The 24,482-nt window shown below is 53.6% G+C and overlaps 1 protein-coding gene across 5 annotated transcripts; it reads right to left on the reverse strand.

Annotated features, from left to right (window-relative positions):
* Positions 1-1,543: 1,543 nt before the first annotated feature.
* Positions 1,544-17,500, reverse strand: SIDT2 (SID1 transmembrane family member 2). 5 transcript variants are annotated; one of them, XM_032472255.1, is made up of 28 exons: positions 16,769-17,500; positions 15,090-15,211; positions 14,648-14,812; positions 14,516-14,561; positions 14,032-14,133; positions 13,841-13,924; positions 12,986-13,085; positions 12,722-12,787; positions 11,761-11,854; positions 11,355-11,407; positions 10,988-10,999; positions 10,561-10,632; positions 10,324-10,404; positions 10,069-10,131; positions 9,136-9,254; positions 8,726-8,799; positions 8,568-8,634; positions 7,963-8,036; positions 7,698-7,821; positions 6,897-7,014; positions 6,247-6,383; positions 5,963-6,071; positions 5,681-5,757; positions 5,469-5,515; positions 5,095-5,200; positions 4,369-4,479; positions 3,094-3,207; positions 1,544-2,993 (listed from the first exon to the last, which is right to left on the reverse strand). In XM_032472255.1, exons 1-28 carry the CDS (start codon positions 16,949-16,951, stop codon positions 2,931-2,933), a joined length of 2,583 nt encoding a protein of 860 aa, XP_032328146.1. In that variant the 5' UTR covers positions 16,952-17,500; the 3' UTR covers positions 1,544-2,930. The 5 variants fall into 5 exon arrangements, with proteins under 5 accessions (XP_032328146.1, XP_032328147.1, XP_014406661.1 ...); XM_032472256.1 differs by lacking the exon at positions 10,988-10,999 and having other exon boundaries at positions 16,769-17,498; XM_014551175.2 differs by lacking the exon at positions 10,069-10,131 and having other exon boundaries at positions 16,769-17,497.
* Between the last annotated feature and the right edge of the window lie 6,982 nt (positions 17,501-24,482).

The raw sequence follows: 24,482 nt of genomic DNA on the forward strand, positions 1-24,482 counted from the left end.
TCCCTCTCTTTCTGGGCCTTTTAGCTCCAGTGGGAGACAGGAACTCACCTTTACTGAGGACCGGCTACATGCCAGGCACTCTGCAAACGCGCTCCTTTTATACTCACAGCACCATCGTGACAGCGCAATTACTGCCCCATTTTACAAATGAGGAAACAAAGGCTGGGAATGCATCTTACCCAAGGCCACGTGGTGGGTCCTGAGTGGCAGAACCTGGGCGTCCCTGTTGACCCCCTGCCGCGTGGCACCTGCTCAGATTGAAAATTTGCAGTTGGAGTGGGTCTTGAGTCACATGCTTTAGTCGCGGGTGGGAATTGAGGATGCAGCAGCAGCTCAGTCAACCCTGGCCCCAACCCAGAGGGCCTCTAGGACCTGAGACACTGACACTGGGGTAGGAAGCTCAGAAGCTGCTATCATCCCTCCTTCCCTTTTAATTTTTTTTTTTTTTTTTTTGATAGGAGGAGGTAATTAGATTTATTTATTTTTTAGAGAGGTACTGGGGATTGAACCCAGGACCTCGTATATGCACTCACTCTACCATTTGAGCTATACCTTCTCCCCTCCCTCCCTTTTAAATAGTCCCTACCTACCCTGGAAAACAGACTGGAACCTATCACCCAGGAGGGAGAGCAATTCACATCTTGCTTCAGTGATCTAGGAAGGGACAGGAGGTCTGGAGAGAATCCAGTGGGGCTGTGGCACCACCCCATCCTAGGGCAGCCTGGTAGGGGGGCCCTAACACTGTCCACCACACACACGCCTGGCATCACCAGGAGGGGCAGCCAGGATCAGGCAGTCAGGGGAAGGCCTATCAACCTCAGCCAGCCTCCAGACGCCAGAGCCCAGAGACGCGGAACTACAGCGCCCCCTAGTGTTGTATGCTGGGAAGATCAGGGAGAGGAGCCCCGACCTCTGCCTGTGTCCTGAATTCACTAACTTCCTAACCGCACTCGGCTCCACTCCCCATCTCGTCCTCTTTAGCCTGCCAAAACCTAAATCAACCTTCCAGGGTCATTTCAAAGCTCCCTCCTCTTGGAGCCTGCCCATCATCCACGTGTCCACTCACCCACCACCCAACACCATCTTGTGTTCCCCAAGCACCACCCTGGCCTCGGCTCACATGCTCCTGTCCATTAAAGTCACTGTCCTGACCTTTAAGTCAGGGAGCACTGCCCCTGCCAGCAGCCTGCCAAGCTGAGAGGCACTCAGGTCAGAAGTGAAGCTGGCCTGATTGGTGGATGGGGACCAGGTGGGCAGAGGCCGCTGCCATCTGCCAGGTAAGGAGGGATCTGAGGTGAGATGGCATAGCTAAGGCTTTTTCACTACACTAGCCTCCCCACCCATATGACACCTAGCATGGAGCAGGCCCCTTCTAAACTGAATTGATGCCATTGCTCAAAGGAGAGGAAAAGTGTGGGTGTTTCAAGGGACTGGGGCTTGGAAGAGAAAGGTAGACCAGAAGGCCTGGGAAATGGTTCCCGGCCTCACCCCTCATTTTCAATAGCTCTACCCAGGAAGAGGGAGCAAAGAGGGGCCCAAGAACTGCATCTGGTTGTTTCTTTAATTGAATGCAGACTCATTCATAGGAAACAGAAATGCAACCATAGCATGGAAACAGACATTAAATAGAGCTCTGAAAAAAAGATCCAGACCCACCTCCTCTCCCCAGCCCAAGGGAGAGCTACAAAAACAAACTGGGGAGCATAAAACACATTCCCATGCCCCAGGCAAAGGCCGGATCTAACCTCCCCCAACCTTGGCATCTGAAACAGACCAGGTAGAGGGAGGGATCCAAGGCCCAGAGTAGCCAGGAGAACCAGAGCTGGGGCCACTCAGTGTAAACTCCAAGGTTTCATATGTGTGTGTGTATGTGACTGACACAGAACTCGGCTGAAGACTGGACGGAAACTTAGAAGCCAGCCCTGCATCCTAGAGTGAGGCTGGACTGGGACATGGAGGGAAGTTACCATGTCCCTTCCCTGAGCCCCGTTCTAAGACAGGCACTGGGGCCCCTGTGACCATGGAGGAGGCAGGCCAGGCTTTGTGTCCCCTCCTTGCCTCTAGACATTCTTGGGCAGTGTCGATGGCACTGAAAGGCCCCTGTCTGGGGTTTGGCAGGACTAAGGGCCTGGAAAGAAAAAGGAAGGAAAAAGATGAGTTACTTTTTCCTTCCAGTCTTGATGCCAACATCAGTCTGGGGGCTGATGGGATAGGAAAGTGACCTCTGAATTCAGTCCTTCAGATTAAAGGCGGTTCTCCCATGTGGGCTGACCCTCATTGCTAAAGCGCCAGCCCTGAGCACAGGGGGAGGGGGCAGCACTGCCCGGGGGCCCTTGGAGGCCTTAGCACCAAAAGCCTGGCACCAGCTGGCCAGCCCCCAGAATCCTACACCCCCATCCATCCTGGCTGACAGGATTGGGCAGTGATGGCAGCCAGGGACAGACCCAAAGAGAAGTGGAGCGAGCCCAGGTGCAGGACAGGGAATCAGGCCCCAGACCAAGGCCCTGAGTGGGAGCTCAGGGACGAGAAAGCGCTTTGGGTCCCAGACTGGAGGGCAGTGGAGTGACGAGCAGAATACAAGGCATGAGATGGACAGGGAACACTTCCCTCCTTCCTCCTGCAGAAGGATAAACGGAGAGCCGATGGACAGGGACCCATGGAAGGTCCCAACACTGAGAAGAAAGCAGCAATTTGGCCAACATCCAGGGTTTTTGGGGAAGCAGGCTTCCTCCCCAGCAGAGGGAAGGAGCAAGGCTCAAGGCCACCCCCGTGACTGTCCACGGCCAAGCCTGGGCTAGACCTTGCTGTCCCACTGCCACCCGGCACTGGGCAGCAGGGCTGGGACTCACATCCCTGGCGCTACGCAAGCTCTGGGCAGTGCAGCCAAGGAGCTCAGAGTCCCATGAGTGAAGCAAGGGGCCCAGCTCCTGCTAGAAGACGTAGATCTTGTCCCGCTGCACGGTGTCCAGGTCGTCATCAAGTGTCAGCAATACCTGAGGGAGATGCGGAGTCAAGCACAGGACAGGAGGCCACCTCCACCTCCTGTCTCCAGCCTCCCCGCCTCCTGTCTCCAGCCACATGAGTCCCACGCACCAGGAACGACCCAAACATGGCAATGGAGGAGAGGAAGTGCCAGATGTCGTGGTCATCAAAGAAGTCGAGGAGGATGCAGTCCCGGTTGTGCTCCCGCGACTCTGCGGGGGTTTTCTGCAGAGGAAGGGGATGAGCTGCCCGCTGACAGGGCCCCCATGCGGCTGGGCCAGCCCTGCTCCCATCTCCCCCGGGCACTCTCTGTTCCCGGCGCCAGCCCAGGCAGAAGAGCACCCTCTTTCTGGCTTACTCCTTGCCCACCCCACCCCCGTCTCCCACATCTAAGAATTTGACCTTTTGTTGCAAATTTCTCCCTAAGAATGCTGGTCGGGGTTCCCTTGAAGGACCAGAAGGCCGCCAAAGCTTCCTGAGTCCGTTCCCTGCCTTGGACTCCGCCCCCTGCTCTAGGCGGTCCTCCAGGGCTCCCCAGGCCCGCTTTCTCTCCAAAGCACTATTGTCAGGTCACAGCCCTGCCCAAGGACGACAGGAGCCATGACCTGTGGGCCATGACCCACAGCACTCAAGGTCCTCCACGCTCTCCCCATAACGTCCGTCCAGCAAACACCAGCTGGGCCTCACTGTGTGTCTGGGGCTGCCAGAGTCACCCGCTGAGGCTGCAGAGATGACCAGAGAAGACCTGCCCTGCCCTCAAGGAGCTCACAGTCTCCACTTGGCTCCCAAGTGAATGCATTCACTGACCCCAAGGCTGCCTCTGCCTCATTATTCAAGTCACAACATGTCTAGGCCACAGGGCCCTTCTCCATCACCCAGCGTGTCTAAGGCCAAGAGCAAGGCTTGCCTCCCCTAAGAAGCTTCCCTGGACCTCCTAACTCACAGAAGCCTTCCTGTCCTCTGCCCTCCTGCACGTCCCCCTGCCTGTCTTGCCTACCCCCTTCATCTCGTGTATCACATTGTAAAGAGCAAGCCAGGAACGGACCATCTCTCTCCTGAACTAGGTTAGAAGTGCCTCAAAGGCAGAGACCCTGCCAGATTTGGTTCTGATCACAGAGGGGAGAGGCTGACATCTCTGGCTTCAAATCCCTGCTGTGTGACCTTGGACAGGTCCCTTGGCCTCTCTGAGCCTCAGCTGCCTCACGAGTAAAGCAGAGGTACCTCCATGCTGGCAGGTTGAATGTTAGGAGAATTAAATGAGAAAGCAGCTGTGAAAGAGCGTGGCAGATGCTCACAAACCATTTTTGAAAAAAGAACTGGCCGTGTGTGGGCTCATGGTGAGCCTGTGGGTGACTCCCCCACCCTCTTGGCAGGAGGACGACTCACCTGCCAGGTGCTGAGTCCCTGGAAGAAGAAGAAGAGCGCAAAGCCCCAGACCACCGACGTGCAGACGATGCAGAGCAGGGGGATAAGCTTGATCTTCTCCCCGCTCCGGAGCTGCGGGAAGGGGGAAGAGCAGCTGGACGGCCCTGACGCGCTTCCCGGCCTGCCCCTGAAGCCACCGCCCAGGCTTTCAGGACGGATCCTTCAGGAAGCCTTGGATTCATCCCATCACCCCCACACAGCTACACAGCTCAACTTGTGCCCTACACCAGCAGCCCGGTGTCCTCACCCCTGATGTCCGCCCTGGCTGGGCCTCCACGTGCCCCGTGCTGGTGGGATGCACTGGCCGGGGGCTCCTCTCACACTGGATGGCATGAGGGCCCCTGGGAAGCACCTGGCCCTCGGAGGTCCAAGCCCACCACATACGTGAGCCCCACCTTCTGAACCCTTTCTGCACTGAACGGGGCTCCCACCAACTGCAGCCTGAAGTGCCACCAGTTTCACAGGCCAGCACAGAAGGGTCTCAGCAAATGGGTCTTAGGATGTAGCTGGCTCCCAGGGAGGACGTACAAGAGATGTTAGCCTCTCCCCTCCTCAGAACTCACTGGCATAGAGAGATGGACAGAAAAATCCTCACTGCCTCTGAGTGCTGCCCCAGGCAGGCTATGCCCATCTCTTTCCCCCAGAAGCAGAACAGCCAGCCAAGGAGGCTCAGTCATCCCCACTCACCTTCATAATAATGTAGAAGGCAAAGTAAAGAAGCAGGTTGCAGATGCCAATGGCCAACAAGTAGGAGGCGAAGTCATTGGGACGCATGATGAGCCCATAGGCAGCCCTGGCAGGAAAGGAGGAGCTGGTAAAGTCAGAGGGCAGGGAGAGAGCAAGAAAAGGGCTCTCCCTCACCCCTACCCCCTGTTTGATTATGATGTAGGGCTGGGTTCAGAGGCCCACAGAAGATTCTGGAACCCCAGGGGCCAACAACTCTCTCCTCGGTCCCCATTTCTTATGCCCAAATTTGTCTGTGGCCTCCAAGGCAGCCAGTGGCTGGCCAGGTCCCCAGCTGTCCACCCAGCCTGGCTACACAGACAATGGCCAGGACTCACAGTGACCAGTTGATAATGTTGCCCATAACTAGCAGCACCATGCGGTCCTGGAGGGAAGCAGAGACACGGGAACTGAGGGCCAGGGAGAGAAGTGGAGGGAAGCCCAAGTCAATGGGTCCCCATCCCTCCCCTGGGCTCTCAGCCAAGCCCCGCCCCCCACCAGAGGGAAGAGCACAGATGGAGGAGGAGGGGCCGGGGAGCTGGGCAGGTACCACGTAGAGGGGCCCGCTGCACTGCCGGATGCAGTCTGTGTAGAGCACATGGAGAATGCGACGGCAGATCCCCGAGTCTGCAAGAAGGGAGGTGCTGAAGGGCGTGGGCATCCCCAGTGGACCCAGGGCCTTCAGAGGGCACAGCTAGGCCAAGAGCCTTATCATCTAATTCTGCACCCAGTGATTCCTCCAGGGCCCCCATGAGAGGGCAGAACCCAAAGTCTCCTGTGAGGCCAGGTCCCCGAGGCCACAAACCCCAGCAGGCCCCAGGTGTGCCCTCACCCAGCTTCCAGCGGCCCATGTAATAGAGTTGTGTGCTGAGCAGGAGGGTGGCAATGATGTGAATGATCGAGAAGACAATCCAGAATGCTGTGTTCCCTTTGCCGAAGACCTGTCAGGGCCACCGAGGGCAGGGGTGAGGAGGCGCAGAGGAGCTGGGGTGCTCTGAGGAGCCCAAGGAAGGCACCTTAGGGAAGGAGCAGGAATCTCTCCTGCAGGGGTAGATGGGGGTGTGTGCACACACGTGCACCTTTCTCACGGGGTTAACAGAGAGGGTCGGGCCTCACCACGCCAAGCACAGAAAAGAAGATGACGATGGCCAGGCAGGCATAGGCGCTGTAGGCACTGGCGTTGATGTCTGGGTGGCGCTTCTGGTAGAGCTTCAGCATGCAGAGCCCAGCGATCATGTACATGAACGACGTATCTACGTTGAGGGACATGGACGTGAGCTACACAAATATCCACTGAGCCCAGGCATGGGACCCCCAGCCCGCACGACCAGAGCGGAAGAGAGGGGCCCCACACCTCACTGTGGCCATCGAGTGAGATGGTGGCAGGCTGGCGCTTGAACTCCAGTTCCTTAACTGTCCCTGCCACACCACACTGCTGCCTCACTGGCTGAACCCACAGTCTGACTTCCCTTGACAAGGACCACTCAGTCTGAGCATGCTGAGATCAGGGACCGTATCTTAATCATCTTTGTTTTCTCAGTGCTTGCACAAGCCTTTCCATAGGAGATGCTCAACAGATGAATGAAAGAGCATCCAGACGCCTATCTTCTACAAGTGAGGATCGTGCACGCACAAGCCCCCAGCCCAGAGTCTCCCACACAGCAGAGTCTAGGGGATCCTGACCCCTGTGGGTGACTGGGGATGGTAGAGGACTCAGGCAGGTCCCTGCTCTAGGTTCAGCCAAGGAAGAGGGAGTCTCTGCTCACCAAACTGGAAATTGGTATAATTGGGGCAGACGTGATAGCAAGCGCTAAGCAGCCCCTCCATCATCAGGGCCGTGCCCATGGCGTAGAAGAGGCCAAAGTGCTTTGGGATCCCACATTCCTGTTGGGGAGAAAGAGGGGGGAAGGGAGAGGGGAGGTGAGGTGGGAAGGGAGGAAGGAAGGGGCCCAGAAGAGGGAGATTATGAAAGAGAGGTGGGATAGGGGTCGAGTGGGGACTTAGGCATGGCAGGGTTGGGAAGGACAGGGCAGGACAGGACAGGACTGAGCAGGGCTGGGCAGGGCAGGGCTGGGCTAGGCTAGGCTAGGCATGGCAGGGCTGGGAAGGACAGGGCAGGACAGGACAGGACTGAGAAGGGCTGGGCAGGGCAAGGCTGGGCTAGGCTGGGCTAGGCTGGGCAGGGCTGGGCAGGGCTGGACTAGACTAGGCTGGGCAGGGCTGGCCAGGGCAGGGATGGGCAGGGCTGGGCAGGGCTTGGCAGGGCAGGGCTAGGCTAGGCTGGGCAGGGCTGGGCAGGGCAGGGCTGGGCAGGGCAGGGCTGGGCTAGGCTAGGCTGGGCAGGACTGGTTAGGGCAGGGCTGGACTAGGCTAGGATGGGCAGGATTGAGTAGGGCTGGGCAGGGTAGGGTTAGGCTGGGTAAGGCTGGGCAGGGCAGGACTGGGCAGGGCAGGGCTGGGCAGTCTGGGCGGGGCAGGGCTAGGTAGGGCTGGGCAGGGTAGGGCTGGGTAGGGCAGGGCTGAGCAAGGCGCCTGCTAGGAAGGGTCTAGAAATGAGGCATCCTCACCAGAGCGTAGAGGTCGTTCCGCAGCACGGCCCGGTTGTGGTTGATCTCCCGCTGCAGGATGATGAGCAGGAAAAGCAGCCCCAGCAGGATGTAGCCCAGGTTGCTAAGGATGTTGTTGAAGGCGCTGGAAGGGATGACACAGTGCATATGGCCTCAGCCTCACACCCTGGCTGCTCTCCCACCTGAGGTGGGCATTCACAGAGCCCCTGTCCCTGCTCTGGCTCACAGGGCGATGGGAAAGGGGGCCTCCCGAGATGATCCCCACCTGAGGTTGCCCAGCGGGTGGGCGCAGAGGAAGTTGTAGTAGCAGATGTCCTGGTTCCCCGTGACATTCACCACCTGCAGCAGGGAGCAGAAGCAGGGAGGGGGGCCGCTAGGGTGCCTGGCTCAGCCCACAGCCCGCGCCACCACCAGTTCCGCAACAGGTAGGGGGTGCCACCACAGCCAGCACCAATGACACCAGCAAGTCCCACTTTTGGTACAGTCACCGCCACCCTTGCTAGATGCGGCCAAAAACCCTGAAGCATGACTGTGACTGAGGTTCATGCTCCATAGGACAGAGAAGAAGGAAGGGAAACCAAGACTTACAAAGTCTTGTTTCATAATGAAAGGGAACCTGAGAAGGTGCCACAATCCCACGTGCTGCCCCCGCGGTGCAGATGAACCAACTGAGGCTCAGGGAAGTTGAGTGACTTGCTCAGGGCCACCCAGCTGGTAAGGAAGAGTTGGTATTAGAACCCAGGGCCGGTGACCTGTGACCTGTGGAAGGCTCTGCACTTGGGGCCATGTCCCAAACTGTGGCAGAGGCGAGCCCGCAGCCCCGCGAAAGCACTTAGCACCGGGCCTGGGAGCCGGCCCCTGCCCACTCACCGTCTGGTAAGTGATCACCAGCTGCACCACAGGAAGGGCATAGAAGACGGCAATGGTGGCGATGTTCCTGAGGAGTGGGAGGGCGGCAGTGAGGCGGCAAGACCGAGAAACCGAGACCCCACCACCCCGCGCCGCCCGGCCTGCTCCTGCCCACTCACCAGAAGTAGATCTGGTACTTCTTCCGCAGGACACGTTTGTCCTTGCGGGCCAGGTCAGCCACGTAGAGGTATTGCTGGGGAGAAGCTGGAGTGAGCCTCCTTCCCCACTGCCTGGGAGAAGCCCCTCTCGCCCAGCTTAGGGGAGGATAAGGGGGCCACGATTCCGGCGGGCAGGGCTCTGGGCTCACCCACTGCTGCTGGCCAAATAGTTGGGAGGGCTGGGAGCGGTCAGTTCCCCTGGCATCCACGCCACCCCAGCTGAGCTCTTTCTCTTTGCTTCCCTAACATGCCACCCTCCTCCTCCTCTTCTTCTTCCTCTTGCTTCCCTAACATGCCACTGCTGGGGCTGAATACAGAATCTCCCTTCCCTGGGCCCCCCCTGACCAGGGGCAGCCCGCCCGGTGTCAGACCTTGGTGCGAATGACATTCTTGTCTGAGTCGATGTCGGCCAACGTGTCATAGTCGTCCTCCTCCACAGAGCTCATGGAGTCCAGTCGTGGCCGAGTGCCCATGGGGTCAAGGGAGCGGTCTGAGGCAGGCAGGGGGAAAGGATTAGCTGGTGGGCCCAGAACCCAAGGTCTGTCCACACCCACCTGGGGCAATTGTCACAATTACTAGGCAGTAGTAAGAGGCAAATTGTAGGCTCGGAGCTGGGGTGGAGGTGGTCTCAGGCCTGGGAAAGAGGAATCAGGTGCTCCTAAGTCTTTGAGGGGAACAAGGATGGGGTCTGTGAAGAGGCCACCAAACAGGGACCATTCCAGCCCTGCCCCGTCACTGAGCTAGGGCTTCCCAGCCAGGACACCCAGCAGACCTCGGGCCCCAGACATGAGCAGCAGGACTGAATCAGAAGTCACTCTGATTAGAAGACGCCAGCTGTGTGTGTTCTGAGAAGACACTGCCTTGGCCCCTACTGGATAAAGACCCAGGGGCCCTGGAGTGCAGGTAAGGGTGAGAGGATGCCTCTGGGGAGAACACCTGTTCCTTTATCTTGTTCTTTTCTCATGCTTTCAGAAGATTCCTCCTGCAACCTTGCCTGACCAGAGTCCCCAGAGACCAGGACAGGACACTCCTGCCCACGAGCCCTCCCCAGCAAGCCAGGGAGTAGAATGCTGGGAAACACAACAGCAAACCAGAACACGCAGCCTGGAGATAGCTGGGGTGCCAGCCTGCTAGCATCAGGGGCCAGTGCCTGCCTATCTCAAAAGACACACAAGCTAGCAATTATTGGCATTAGATGGGGAAGCCATGCACCAAGCATCTGTCTGGTCCTAGAGCCTGCTGGCTCCAGTCAACTGCCCTGGCAGGAGGTGATTGGCACAGCAGTGCTCCCCCCTCACATCTACCCATGGCAATGCACTGCTGCCGCATCTGGCCAAAGGGGAGGCGCCGCTTGAACTGCTCATGCCCTTCAAAGGAAAGGGAAAGTTACCGGGGAAGTGGGGCCAAGGAGGAAAGGACGAGGGAGGAGAGGGGTGGGGAGACAGCAAGCCCTTCCCTGGTTCCAGCGTCTGGCAGCAGAGGCAACCGCCCACCATCACAGTTCACGCAGCCAGCACCAGCCCTGCACCGCACCGCTCTGCCCGGCCTGGCCCACTCACCCTGGTAACCGTAGGAGAGGTCCCCGGGGCCCGCGCTGTCAACCAGACCGTCAGTGGATCCGGTGGAGCCAGAACCATTCCCTGCAGGGAATGGTAAGTGGTGAGGCAGGCAGGAGAGACCTCTGGGAAGGGGACTCTGGACCCATGCCTAGGGGCGCTGAGGAGGCCACCATGGAGGTGGCAGCCGAAGGAGACCAGGCTGGGTGGGCAGGCACGAGCTCCAGCGCCGACACGTACCGAAGGAGCCGTAGTTGTAGCCCTCGTACGGGGAGCTGCCAGGGAAGGGATCGGCCAGGACCCGGGGGTGACCTGCAACGAGAAGTCAGGGTCCCCTCAGCCTTGGAAGCAGAGACAGGCTGAAAGCCAGGGGGAAGAGGGAGGGAAGAATCCAGAGAAGAGAGACACAGAGGGGTCATGGCAGCAGCAAAGAATAAGTACCGATCCCAGCAAACCCAGCGCACTCCCACCACCACCACCACCTGCCCCAGCAGGACACTTGCCACCCCCCGTCCCCCCCCTACCCCCCCGAGAGACAGAAAGGTCAAGGAGCTGACAGCAAGGACAGACAGCATCACCTGCCCCGGTCCCACCCAGACACCCCTGTACTTCCCCTCCCTTCCCATTCTGGACTCCAGCTCCTCTGCCCACAGCGCCGGGAGCTTACCAAGGAGAGAAGCTGAGACAGAAGGTCCCAAGCAGGAAGGAGGAGAGAGAGAGAGAGGGATACAAGAAAGGGGAAGAGAATGAAAGGTTAATAATGCCAGAGATGGTGAGCCACATTGTCTGAGGCAGACAGTGTAGCTAGACCCAGAAAATGAGTGAGTCAAGTGGCAGCCTTTAAGATAGGCACGTTAGGGACTGACGTCACACTATCCCAGCCCCATTTCCATCTGTAGAGTTCCTCCCAACCTGAACATCCAGAAGCCCCCAGTGGGCCCTTCCTCCTCCAACTCCCAAAGAAACCATCACCACTCTCCCCTCCAAAACACAGAGCAAACTCTGCCCTCCCCACCCAGACCCTCTGGAGGTACCGCTTTCTGGGCAGGCTTGATCCACAGCCACCAGAAGGGTCTTCTTTCTCTGCCTGCAGGGACAGAATCCAGAGGCCAACCAGAGGGGCAGGATGAGGATCCCTCCTATGCTGGGCTGGACCGCCTTCCACCCTCTCCACCCCATAACCATGTCCTCTGTCCACTATCCCAGAGGTCCTCCCAGGCTGGGAAGCAATGTGGGGTCTCCCTGCTTGGGAAGAAGGTTGAGGGGAGGGGTTGGTTTCCAGAGGAGAGGCCCATGGACCACAGGCCCTAACAGGGACCTGCTTTCCTATGCCCCGTGGATGGAGACTAACTGGGCTGCTCAGATCCTGCCAGGCCACTTCCCCCACGCCCCCTGCTGACCCATCCCAGAGCAGGGGAGGACCCAGCGGTTCCACTTTACCTCCAGTTCTCCCAGCAGGCCAGGAGGACGGTTAGCAGGTAGAAGGAGAGAAATATGCCCAGACAGAAGAGCATACCGCCAACGTAGGCCTCGGCTGCAGGAGGGAAGCGGGGAGGGGAAAAGGCCCACGCTTTCCTAGGCTGCCTGCCACGCACACAGGGCCCAGCCTCATCTCTCGCTGCTTCTCCCCTCGGATGGAATGACCCAGCTGTGCATGGCTTCCTCTGCTAGAACTTTCTCCTCTACTTCTTTCTCCAAAATGCCATCTTGACTTAACCTTCAAAACACAGCTGAGGAGCTGTGCCCTCTAGGAGGCCTCCTGCACCATGAGCGCCCACAGTGACCAGGCCTGGGCCCCTCCCAGCCCTCAGGCCCCTGCACAGCAACATGCTATGGGCCCTCTAAACGGGAACACCCTAAGGTCAGCAGCTGGAACATGGGACCGGGGACTGGACACACGGAAGTGCTGAATAAAGAATCCGTGTAGGAGAGGCAGCTTCTTTCCCCTCCCATCACAATCCCTTATTTTTATCTTATACATGTCAGTTTACAAAGGGCTTCATTCAATCACTCAGTAAATATTTACTGAGCATGACTATGAGGCCTGGTACTTTCCTACTAATTTTGTGCTAAACCACTGAGACTAATGGGACAGATTCTATTGCCCCCATTATAGAGATGGGGAAACTATAACGCAGTGAGATTACACTGCTCATAAGTGGCAGAGAGAGATCTAGAACTCAGCACCTCAGTCTTTACTCATGATGCTCTGTACTGCATTGTGCCGGGACTCACCTCCCGCCTCCCGTCATCAAGTCTGCCAACAACACTCCCCTCTCCCACCCCAGCAGCCTGCTCCAGTAGGTCCTCCTCACCCGTCCCGTTCAGAGAACACTCCCTACCCTAGGCCTGAAAGAAGAGCCAGAGGCCAGGCCATCTCCACTCAGCCACCCACACTCACAAGTAACTGCTCGCGAGACCAGCACGGACAGGGTTTTCTGGCGATGCCCTTGATCGACCGGTTCATCTGGAAGTAAAATGTCAAACGGGCAAACAAGTTCTTGTCTGGACCTTGGCTAGAATTGGTGGGACCAGGTCTGGGAGTATCTGGGGCCAAAAACTCACATCCTATCGGATCCATCAATCAGCCACGCAGGCTCTTCTACCTTCCCGGAAGTGCCCAAGCCCTCTCCACTGTTAGTCAGGCCCAGGGCACAAAACTTACCTTCAACAAAGGGGTAGAAAGGCAGGGAACCCCCACAGGCCTGGTCTTCAGTCTTCACCACCACCACCACGTAGAAGCTGTTGCTGGGGAAATCTTTGCGCTGCAAGATGAGGATGAGGATGAGGATGGGGGTGATGACAACAATGACAGTGACTGTCATCACCAGCACCATCCTTTTCTGAATACTTACTTCAGGCCAGACATTATGCTAAGCTCTTTGTGTGTATATATATATCATTTTACTTAATCCTCCCAAAGATCCTTATGGGTAAGCACTACCATCATCCCTGTTGAACAGGCTCCGAAGTGAGCTTAGGGTCACACTGCTAGTAAGTGGTAGAGCCAGGACTATCTGGCTCCTGAGCCCAAACCTTGCCTCTATACTACTGCCAGGTGGGCGAATGTGGGTATGCCCCAACATCCTGGAACCCATGGGTGTGCTGTTACAGTCTGAGCATCAGCCAGAAGTGGAGGGAGCACGGTGCCTCCATCAGTTGCATGACTGGATGTCATGAGGTGATCACATGGTCCCCTAGCTCCCTGCCCACAACACAGGTTTCAGCCTGTGCCAAGGGCAGCCCTCAGCATCAGCCAGGCCACTCTCCTCTCCCAGCAATGCTGTGGTGGATGAAGCAGACATGATGGCCAGAAAGGGTACTATGCTCTTTCCTGTCCCCCAAAGCGATTATGATTGTGATTCAATGCTCACATATATCAAGGGATGCAGAGTCTCGGGGATTGGCAAGCTAAGACTCAGTCCTGTGAGAAGGGAGGAATGGAGCAGGGGAAAGGAGCAAGGGTGAGGAAAGCGAATCACCTGGCCACACCCCCCACAGGGCCACACGCATTTCCTACCTGTACGGTGATGGCTGCCTTCTTGGTCATAGTCTGGTACATGCCTATGAAGGCTACGTTGTTGTCCAGGTCATAGACAGGGCACTACAGAGGGACGGGGGAGAGACAGATGGGCAGAGACCTGGGCCCTGTCCCCTGTCTGTAGCAGCCCTGCTATCCCCTGGCGGAGAGTAAAAGGATGGGCAGCTTACCAAAACATCCTGGATGGAGATGACTGAGCAAGGGAAGGCCTTGTTGGAGGTCACCTTGACAATGACTGAGTCCACTCCCTCCGGGAACTCATACTTGAAGTACTGAGGGCATAGGGAGGGCGGGGAGAGCCCCATCCCATGAGGATGCTCTCTTTGCCCCTCTAGAAGGAAACAGTGTGAATCCTCCCAGGGTTGGGCAGTGGAGGCTCTCTGGGAAGAAAGGCCTTGACCACAAGCAGCCCCATTTTCTGCACCCCACTCCCCTAACCTTCAGCTGGGCACTCAGGACAGTGCCCAAGAGGTAGCCAGTCCCCACGTCTCTGCACCTCCCATGCTGTCTCCCCACCACCACCTAAGGGTCAGAGCTCCTGTTTCCAGAGTCCCTCCATGGAGAGAAGAGCCAATCTGATACTCCTGGCAAAGACTGCCGACTACTCTCACCCCCAACTTCACGCGTCCCGATTTCTCCTCTGGGAGGTCTTACCTGGGGCTGGGCTGCTGTGGTATTGAAGCTGAACTGTTCCCCAGTCCTGTGGGGCAGAGGAGAGCCCCCATGGTCACCCCCGGAGCTGGCGAAGGAGGCCAGTCCTGTGGCCCCTCATTCTCCCCTACAGACCTGAGCACGAAGTCATCCATTCGGCTGACCCGGAGCTGGTACGTGGTGTTGACTGGTGACAGTGTAGACACATCCACGTAGAAGAACTGGACCTCGGACTCGTTCTTGGTGGGGGGCTGACACAGTGTGCGCTCCACCTTTTGGTAGAGGTACTTGCGCTGAAACCTATGGCCCGGAGCAGAGTCAGGACGTGACTGTGGTCCTGCGACAGCCAGCGTGCCACTCCAGAGGGGCAGGGCCCCAGTTCCTCCACTCTGATCCCACCGCCTCCCACTCCCAGCCCCGGCTAGGCTGACAAGCTCCTGGGCAGCTGGCTGGCTTGGCCGCTGACCAGCCTCCTGGCTCAGGGAACAGGGAGGAGAAACAGAGGAGCACCCGAGTGAGGGTCTGAGCAAGGCCTGGCCTCGGCCCAGCCCCTCCCTGGTCCCCAGGTCTTACTTACATCCCTCGCAGGATTAAGGGCACCTGGAAAGACACTACCGCCTCCTTCTGGCGGACCACGAACAGCAAAGGAGCCCCCTTCTGCTTGTTCAGGACGTTGACGGACACGCGCACACCTTCCGTCTGCAGAATGACATGGAAATGCCCTCAGCCAAGCCTATGGGGATTCTGCTTTCGCCACAGGAACACATGGCTCCAGAGACTGGGAGCCCTGCCCTCCCTCAAGCCAACTGCTTTGTTCTTTTCCCATCCCAGTCAGGCTAGGGAGCTCCTATGTCCCTTCTTCTGCCAGAGCAGCCCCCAGTCTCCAGAAGGGACTTAGAGAACAAGAAACATAGTGGAGACCTCAGGTGTCTCCAGGACACCCCATTGCTATCCAAGTTCATGGGACGCACCTGCCTGCACACACAGGTGCATGTACACACACGTACACACGGGGACAAAGGAGACAGAGAAGCACTCCCCAATCTTTTCCTTGTGAGCCAGGAAGCTCCTATTCAACTCATCTGGCGGCCAGAAGCTGCAGGGAGGTGGGGAAACAAGGGCTGCTGAAAGCCAAGAAAGCCAAGTTCTATCCTTAGCTCTGACCAAGGGATCGGGCTGTGGAGAAGTCACTTCACATCCCTGAACCTCAACTTCCCCCTCTGTAAAATGGAGACACTCATATCTTTGGCACCATGGAGGAAACCATACAGCACAGTCAGAGCTTAAAGAAAAAAATAAAACTAAGTAAATCTTGGGAATTCTTGTTATTGGTCTGCTGGAATCCCAGCCCTAGGGCAGCACTCCCAGAGGGGGAGAGGCCACAGCTCTCAGGTTGATCCCAGATATGGGGGAAAAAGAGAAAAGACTCTAAGCTGAAAGAGATCAAACTTCAGAGAACCAGACACTGGAGGCAGATCCTGGCTGCCATGGGAAACCCAATCCCTCCTTAACCTGAAAAAAAAAAAAAAAAAAATCAGATTCCCATTCTGAACTCCACCGCTTCTTAGTAAATCCAGTCCTGGTGAGAGCTAAGACCATCAGCCAGGCTGCAAGAGTTCTCCAAATCTCAGTTGTGCCTGGTGTCTAGACTTCCCAGACCTATCTATGGCCATGTTCAACTCACAGTTGGGGAAGAAATGAAATAGAAATCAGGGTGAGGAAGATTCTCCACAGTAGGCAAACCCCCTCTCTGCTCCCACCCTACCTGAGGTTGGCTGTATCTTCACCACCTTCAACTTAAACAGCTGGCTTTTGAAGGTGGGAAGTCCCAGCAGTTACACCCTGGGGAAACTCAGCTATAACTTCCCTGGGCAGAGCACTTCAGTTTGGGCCTGTCTCATCCCCTGCGGTTTTCTGGGCCAAGGCCAGTAGTAAGCCTGCTTCCCCTAGCTCCCAGACCCCATAGAACTGTCAGATTCTGGGTGTTGGGTAGGGAGCAAGCCAGTCCTGCTCAGACCACAGTTGGTGGAAAGGAAGGAATCAAAGAGAAGATGGGAATGAGGCAACTTCAGAAACTGTCCAGCGGAAGCTGCAGAAAAAACATTGGTGGCAAAGGAAGAAGGGCTGGCAGGAGGGTCCAGCGTGGTTCAGAGAAACCCAGTAGGGCGGCCGTTCACGGGGACTGACATGACCGCCTAGCCCGGGGCTGCTCACCCACTCACCATCACCAGCCCCCAGCACAGCCCCTTCCCTCACCCGGTTGCGGGTCACAGTATGGTTGAAGGTGTAGATGTTGACCAGCTCGCTGTTGACCTCATCCACGTAGATGCGCTCAAACACGGCGTCTTTCTGCGAGACGTTCTTAGGCCCCAGAACCCCCAGATGGCTCTCGACCGAGGCCACCAAGAGTGCCAAGAAGGGCAAGCCCAGAGCGAACATGGCCCCGGCAGGGCGGCAGTGGCGGCGGCAGCGACGGCGGCGACGACAGGCGACAAGACACCTCCAGGGCGAGTTGCAGCTCTGGCCGCAGCTTCCAGCATCTCACTAGGACCAGAACTTTAACCCCGGCCTGAGATTAGCAAACGTCCCCTCCCTGGAGCCGCAGACACGCTTTCCAGGGCCCGGGAAGGGACGAGGCGGCTGGGACGCGGAGGTGGGGGTTGTGGGTACGGGCCACAGGAAGGGGCCCCAGCTCGCGAGGGGCCGAGGAGCACGGCTCGGAGACCCAGCGGGCGCCGGCCAGGGCCGTGGGAGCGAGGAGGCGGCTGGTTGCTGGGAGCCTGGAGACGCCGGGAAATGGGAAGAAGGGAGGGGAAGCCGGCAGTGGGGGCGGCCCCAAAGGGAGGAGAGTCTAAGGCTGAGGGGCGTGATAGGTGGTAGCGACCGGACGCCGCGCTGTGAGTTGTTGGGGCGCCAGCCCTTTAAGGGCAGGCGGACGCGACGGCCGCGGCGCTCGGAACTCCGGGGAGTGAGCGGCGCGGCGGGGCGGTAAACAGCGGGGTGGCCTGCCCGCCCGCTGACGTCAGGGGAAACTGACACAGATTTAAAGAGCCAGGACTCGGATTGGCCCTTAAAGGAGCCACAGCCTTCCAACTGGAGGCCTCCAACTCCTCTCCCTACTGCCTCTTCCTTCATTATCCTGCCCGCCTCTGGAAGCTCACTTTGGGTTAGGTAGATGTTTCCGTGAAGGATCTCCAAGTGTGAGATTCTCGTTGACAAATTCTTCTCTGGTCAAACGTAGGGATCTCCCCCCATCCCTACCCACACTACCATTACCACTAAACATTCTCCACCCCTGGGCCGCTTTTTTTTTTTTTTTTTTCTTTTCCCCTTTTGGTATTTTAAGAAACGAAGAACTTCAAAGAACCAGGAAACCGGCTGAGGGGAAGCTGCGACCGAGCTGCGCCCAGCGCACTCTGGCCTCCCTCTGCGGCGGCCACACAGCTTCGGGGATGCCTTCAAGCATGTCGGGTTATTTCTCCTCTTCTCTGCTGAGGCAGCTACAAAGCTCACTGAAGGATAGTGACTTCCAGTGTAAATTGGTGAAAACTTCTCTACAAAATACTTTGACACCATGTCTCAAGAAGCTTACAGAGCTTTACATTCTGACCCTGTAATTCCATTTCTGGGACGCTATCCTAAGGAAATAAATACAGATAAAAATGTTCGGGGAAATACCTTTATCACTGTGATATTTATAATATAAAGCATAAAGGAAACAGCTTAAATGTCCACAATGAGGGAGTGGTTAAATGTCCTAGTGTCATGAAGCCATTGAAAGTGATGCTTAAGTCTTTAAGGGGACATGCAAGCAGACAATTAAGATGTGGCGCTGTATAAACAGTATGTTTTCCAAATACATAGACATGCATAGATGAATGTTGAAAACTGCATAATAATTAAGCAATGATTATCTTTGAATTACAAGTGACTTAAAATATCAAGTATCATACAATTTTCCTCTGATTACAAAAGATAGACAAGGAAAGAAAGAAAAGAAAGAGAGGGAAGGAGGGAAGAAGGGAGAAAGAAAAGAAAGAAAAGAAAAAGCAAAGTCATTGCATGAGTGGTTTTTTAATTTTTTAAATACCTTTTAAAAAGTTATAAATTTTCTACAATGTACACAAATTCCTTTTATAAGACAAATTAGATATGTTTAAAGGAAAGGAAAGGCTATGTGGCTACTTCTGAAGTTGTCAAACACCCCGATGAAGCCACCTAGGACAGTGATTTATCAGAGTCCTCTTGCTTGGAAGATTCCAGCAGCCTCAATCCCTGCCGTTGCCTTACTACCTGAGCATTGCTTCAGTGAGGACTCCTTTACCTTATGACCAGTTATAAATATTTAATGGGCATCTACTGCGTGCCAGGTAATATTCTAGGTAAAGTGGGCAAACAGTTGAGGGAGAGAATTAGATGTGGCCCCTGCCCAAGCATTCATACTTGAAGATGAAGACTAGAAGCAAGCTACAGGGGATAGAGAAATCTAGAAACTCAGATCCAGAAGAACCTTAGCATACTCCGGGGCCTCGTTTTACAAATAGGTAAAGTAAAGCCCAGAAAAAGTCAGCTCATGAGTTGCTCCCCAAACTCAAGCCCCTGCACCCTGGTCCAGTACTCCTTCTGGCACATCTAGACAAACCTGAATCGGAGGGATCCTCCGGATTACACGCTGTATCTTCAGAATGAGCCCCCGGTGCAGTCTGCAGCCCAGTTTGGAGAGTCAGTGTAGGATTCCCATATTCCAACTGGACTTCACTTTCTCATCACGAGCCCCCTCCTCATCTTGCAGTAAATCTGGAACTCTAAGAATCACTGCCTCCCCTGAACTTGAGCTTTGCTTGATGTGATTTCACTGGACCCGCCTGTGCCAGGAACTTTCCCGGGTGCCATGAGAACCACAAGTTGAGCAGCGCATCTCTGCAACAGGTTGTATTGAATAAGACCAGGCTGGGGGTGGGGGTGGGGGGAAGCATTCCACCTCTGCCTCAGGCTTTGGGGTAAAATGTGCCCCTAGGCCTGTTTAAAATGCACATCCAGACACTACTTAGTTTTTGAACTACATTCCCTAGAGGTGGAGCCCAGGAATCTGCATTTTAAGAAGCACTCCGGAGGTTTGCTCTGCACAGTGAATTTTGAGAACTACTACCCTGGGGCCAAACAACTGTGAACAACCAATATTTCTGTTTGCTCCCTTTCTCCGGGCAATATCTTGGGAGAAATCTATTCAAATAAACCCAGAGGGAATCCTTCCCTTTTGTGAGGTCTCAGGGGCTTAACCCTGAGCGTTCAGACAGGGTAGGAGGCCTGCAGCCCGTGTTTTTTTGCTGTTCTCAGGTCTGCAGAACTTCCCTCAGCCCTCTGCCCCACCCATGGCTGTTGGGGGAGGCGGATGGGGAGAGCAGTGCAGAGCTGTTATATGAATAGGCCCTTTCTGAGGTCTGGTGGCCCTGGGAGGATGGAAGGCTTTTTCTGTTGGCTGCAATAGTCAGCGTAAAAGCAGGGCTGCGCTGGGTCTCAGAGCCAGACTTGGGAATGCAGAGACAGACATCAAGTCCTGATGCACAGGTCCAGCTACTGCATCCTCTGCCATGTTATATAAAAAGCTCAAGGCCAGCCCTGGTGATGAAGGGGGCAGGGTGGGGTCACAAGGCTAGCTGACCTCTTTCCATTTCCCTGTGGGCCGTCCTTCTGAGCCTGAATGCAGAAAGGATCTGGGAGATGGGGCCATTCACCAGGCAGGCTGACAAGGTTCCCAGCTTTCCATGAGTCCAGCTTCATTTTGTCACAGGATTTTCGAAGTTTGGAGCAAGAGGATGGGAAGGAAGCTTCAGCTGCTCTGGGGTAGCATATAGTTAAAATGAACTTAAGACTCACCAAGAGCAGGATACTGTAGGAATCACAGTAAATGGATTAACTGAATCTGATCAAGTAATTTAGGAATCTGGGGGGTAGGTAGAAGCCATGTCTGTGGGTGAGTGGCAGAATCAAATCAGACTTTAGAATTAAGTAATGGTATAACTTTGACCCAGAAAAGAAGGTTGTAAAACAAACCCCTCTGAAGGAAATGGACTTGAAGTTCCCTATTTTCATTGTGACTTTAAAGAGGGCTCAGTGTGAAGGGCTGCAAATGGCAAAATATCCTTCTTTCTTATGGGTGAGTTGTATTCCATTACATATATATGCTGCCTCTTCTTGTTCCATTCATCTGTTGATGTGCACTTAGGATGCTTCCATATCTTGGCAATTATAAATAACGTTGCTGTTAATAGTGGGGTGTATGTATCTTTTTGAATTAATTCTTATTTTGTGGTTGGCTTTATTCCTTTGATAACTATGTAAGTTTAAAAAGCTCTAAATGTTGTTAGAAACAATGAACAGTACATATACGTAAATTTTTAAAAATATGTGCAGCATATTGTGTATATGTATTTACATGCAATATTGTATATGTGCAGTCAGATTGTAACAATTCTACCTAATAAAACTGAAAAAAGAATGAAAAATAAATAAAAAGGGCTCAGTGTATCCACTTGGAGCTCAAGTGGAATTGTCCTGATACAGGCGGCCCTGGAAACAAGAGTACAGCGCTTTTTTCTGTCATCAAAGTCTGTTCTTTCCCAGGGTTGCCCTTGTGTCTGTTTATCTCTCCTTCAAGGACAGTGGAAACTGGGTGCACATCAGAGTAGGAATCAGTTACAGATACAGTGTCTATGCTGTCATTCGGGGGATAAGGTCCTCATGGCATTGTGGAAAAAGCAAGGACTTTGATGTCAGAAAATTCTACGTTTAATCCCCGCATTGTGCAAATTACATCATTGGCAAATGACGCTTTCTGAGCCTTCAGGGTCTACCTCTCTTCTCCATTGTCCTCCTAAATGCTGCACAGTGGAGCTAGGCTTGACTGCATTCAGCATCCTGAACTGTTGCCGACAGCGTAGGAGGGAGAGCAGCTTTGACTGAGTGGGCACGACTTTCTGCCAGAGACAGATCAGCCACTTTGCATTTCCTAAGCCCGGGCTTTCACCATTCAGAGGGGAAATGTGCACAGTGTGGTACGTTCAGGCCCTGCATCTGGTTCCCTGTGGCCATGTGATGGAACCAACATCAGGTCTTTCCAGGAAATGAGGCTGGTCATCAGGTTGCTGAAAACAAGCAGATAAATAATTGATCAACTCAAATCCGTGTCTCCAAAGATCACTGATAAAAGTGAGCCAGCCATCCTCTGATTTCAAGAAAGCTTGGGTCTCCGGCTACAAAATCAGAAGATGCAAATGGAGAACCTTTTACTCCTCTCTGTGTCTGAAGATCACATGCAGCTATCCAGTCCTTACTCCAAATTGTTCTTAGTAGAACGAGTCCCCTCTCTTTACACTCTGGCTCGGAAACAGGCCCCGTGCCATAGCTGCTTCTGATATTTCATTGGTCCTTGGAGTCTTCACAAAGGTGATTTTCTCATTCACAATAACTTTGTTCCTCTGAACCCATCTAGCTTTTTCTTCTAGCTTCACTTTTCCTAGAAACATTACCTTTAATAATTCCATGTAGTTCTTTTTTTATTTCTATTTTTAAAAATTGAAGTATAGTTGATATATGTTATAGGTGTACAGTACGGTGGTTCAACATTTTTAAAGTTTACATTCCATTTATAGTTATAAAATATTGAATATATTTCCCACGTTGTACAATATATCCTTGTAGCTCATTTTATACATAACAGTTTGTACCTCTTCATCCCGCACCCCTATACTGCCCCTCCCCATTTCCCTCTCCCCACTGGTAACCACTAGTTTATTCTCTATACCTGTGAGTCTGCTTCTTTTTTGTTATATTCACTAGTTTGTTTTATTTTTCAGATTCCATATATAAATGATATCATGCAGTCTTTCTGTCTTACTTATTTCACTTAGTATAATACCCTCCAAGTTCATTCATTTTGCTACAAATGGTAAAATTTCATTTTTTATGGCTGAGCAGTATTTCATTGTATACGTGTGTGTGTGTGTGTGTGTGTGTGTGTGTGTGTATATGTATATATATATGTATACACACACACACACACACACACCACATCTCCTTTATCCACTTATCTGTTGATGGACACTTAGGTTGCTTCCATATCTTAGCTATTATAAATAAATTCTGCTATAAACATTGGGGTTTGTGTATCTTTACATAATTCCCTCTAGTTCTAATCAAACAATTCCAGAAAATGTCTCAAGAATTTTTGTAATAGGTATATACTTCATCTTTCTATTTTTTTTTAAAATGTCAAATGATTTTATTTAAAAAAATGAATCATGAATTATTATGCTATTATGCACGGATCCAGCTGGAGACAGAGTTATGAAGATTTTTCTCAGGTGAGAGAGAGTATCCTTATTCGTCAACAGAGTTAGCAATCATTCGACACTAACTCTCTCAAATCTATTTTCGTTGTTCTTAAGTGAATTTAGTTTGCCCTTACTTATCACTAGCCAGAATGATGTTTATTGTTTCTTACAAGCAGCAGCATGGTACCATTCGAAAGAACAGGAATTGAAGTCAGATTTGTATTCCAGTTTCAATTCTGGCCATTACTGGCTAGATGATCCTGAACAAATCAAACTCCTGTTCATTCATTCCTTCATTTATTCAGTACCTAGTTTGTACTAGTCACTAAGCAAGGTGCTGGGAACACAAAGATACTTAACAGACAAGTAGGACCTGGCCTAGCAAAGGGGCAGGAGCCGATTCCAGACAGGGGGGGTCTCAACTTGGGGTAAAGGCATAGATTCAAAGTTCAGTGCTATTGGCATGATAGTTCAAAGTAACGAGCGAGAGGGTATGTACTGAAGAGGGCCAGGTCATGGAGCACACTGGATGTTGTATTTAATAGCTTGGACTATCAGTGATTAACAAAGAGCACACTGCATTACTGATGTGTCATTAATTTTTACAAGGGTTTTGTCAAGGCTTGATTGGTGTGTAAAATTTGTTTTTTGATATATGTATTTGATGTGGTTAGTTAAGCTAAAATAAGCCAGCAGACAAGCAAGAGGTGAGAGGCATAGCGTAAAACCAGGCCAAAGAAAGCCTATGTGTTTAACAAAACATTTAAGATCTTTGCTTTGTGGCTATGTAAAAATACTAACCGAATTAAGGAAGCAGGAAATGGACCCTCCTACTGCCTTTTTCCCCAAATAGATGCTGGTGAGGGGGCTTCCCCTTCTACTGATCACCCTCCCTTCCAACTCTCCTGGGTTATCGAGGTGGTTCACATGGAGTAGTCTGGACACAATCAGGCTTTCTGAGCCTCAGGACCCAGGCTGCTTTCACCACTGCCCTGTGATTTTGGAGGAACCTGTAAGCAGCTGACAAGGCAGTGCCTGGGGGGTTGGGGGTGGAGAGGAACTTGGTGTGATTAGACATTGGGGGAGGGCAAGTAGAAAAGCAAAAATACCTCAGTTTAGTATCTCCAAATTTTATCCCTTTATAGGAGTAAATCATTTTAATCCAGTAGCCTCACCGTGGTGAGATGTGATCAACTGAACGTCACAATAACCATAGAAACTTGCAGCTGCTAAGGAGCATTACATTGGTCTATCAATTTGCTGTAATTATTGCTGGCGTGGTTGGTGGTGTTAGTCATCTGGATACGCTCTAATGGGCCAGTTGAGCAATTGACCCTTGCTCTGGTCACACAGCTCTGAAGATGTTGTACTTGGGGTAGATAGTATGAGCTTGGGGAGAGGCGAGGGTGGCAAAGGAGAACTGTGTCCACACTCGTTTCCTGTCCTGCACTCAGTAGCCACAATACTGAGTCTGCAGCCATTCAACCAGGTCAGATGAGGTGGTCCACAGCACACACCCAGACTAACCTACCTGCAAAACTGGGCTTGTGCGTAAAAGAGTGGTCTTCAAGGGAGGCGGCTGTGTTTCTGAAGATCTGTGAACCCTCATTTGGTATTTCCATCTGCTTCTGTGGTCC

The sequence above is a fragment of the Camelus ferus genome, chromosome 33 (assembly GCF_009834535.1).
Source record: "Camelus ferus isolate YT-003-E chromosome 33, BCGSAC_Cfer_1.0, whole genome shotgun sequence".
NCBI lineage: Eukaryota > Metazoa > Chordata > Mammalia > Artiodactyla > Camelidae > Camelus > Camelus ferus.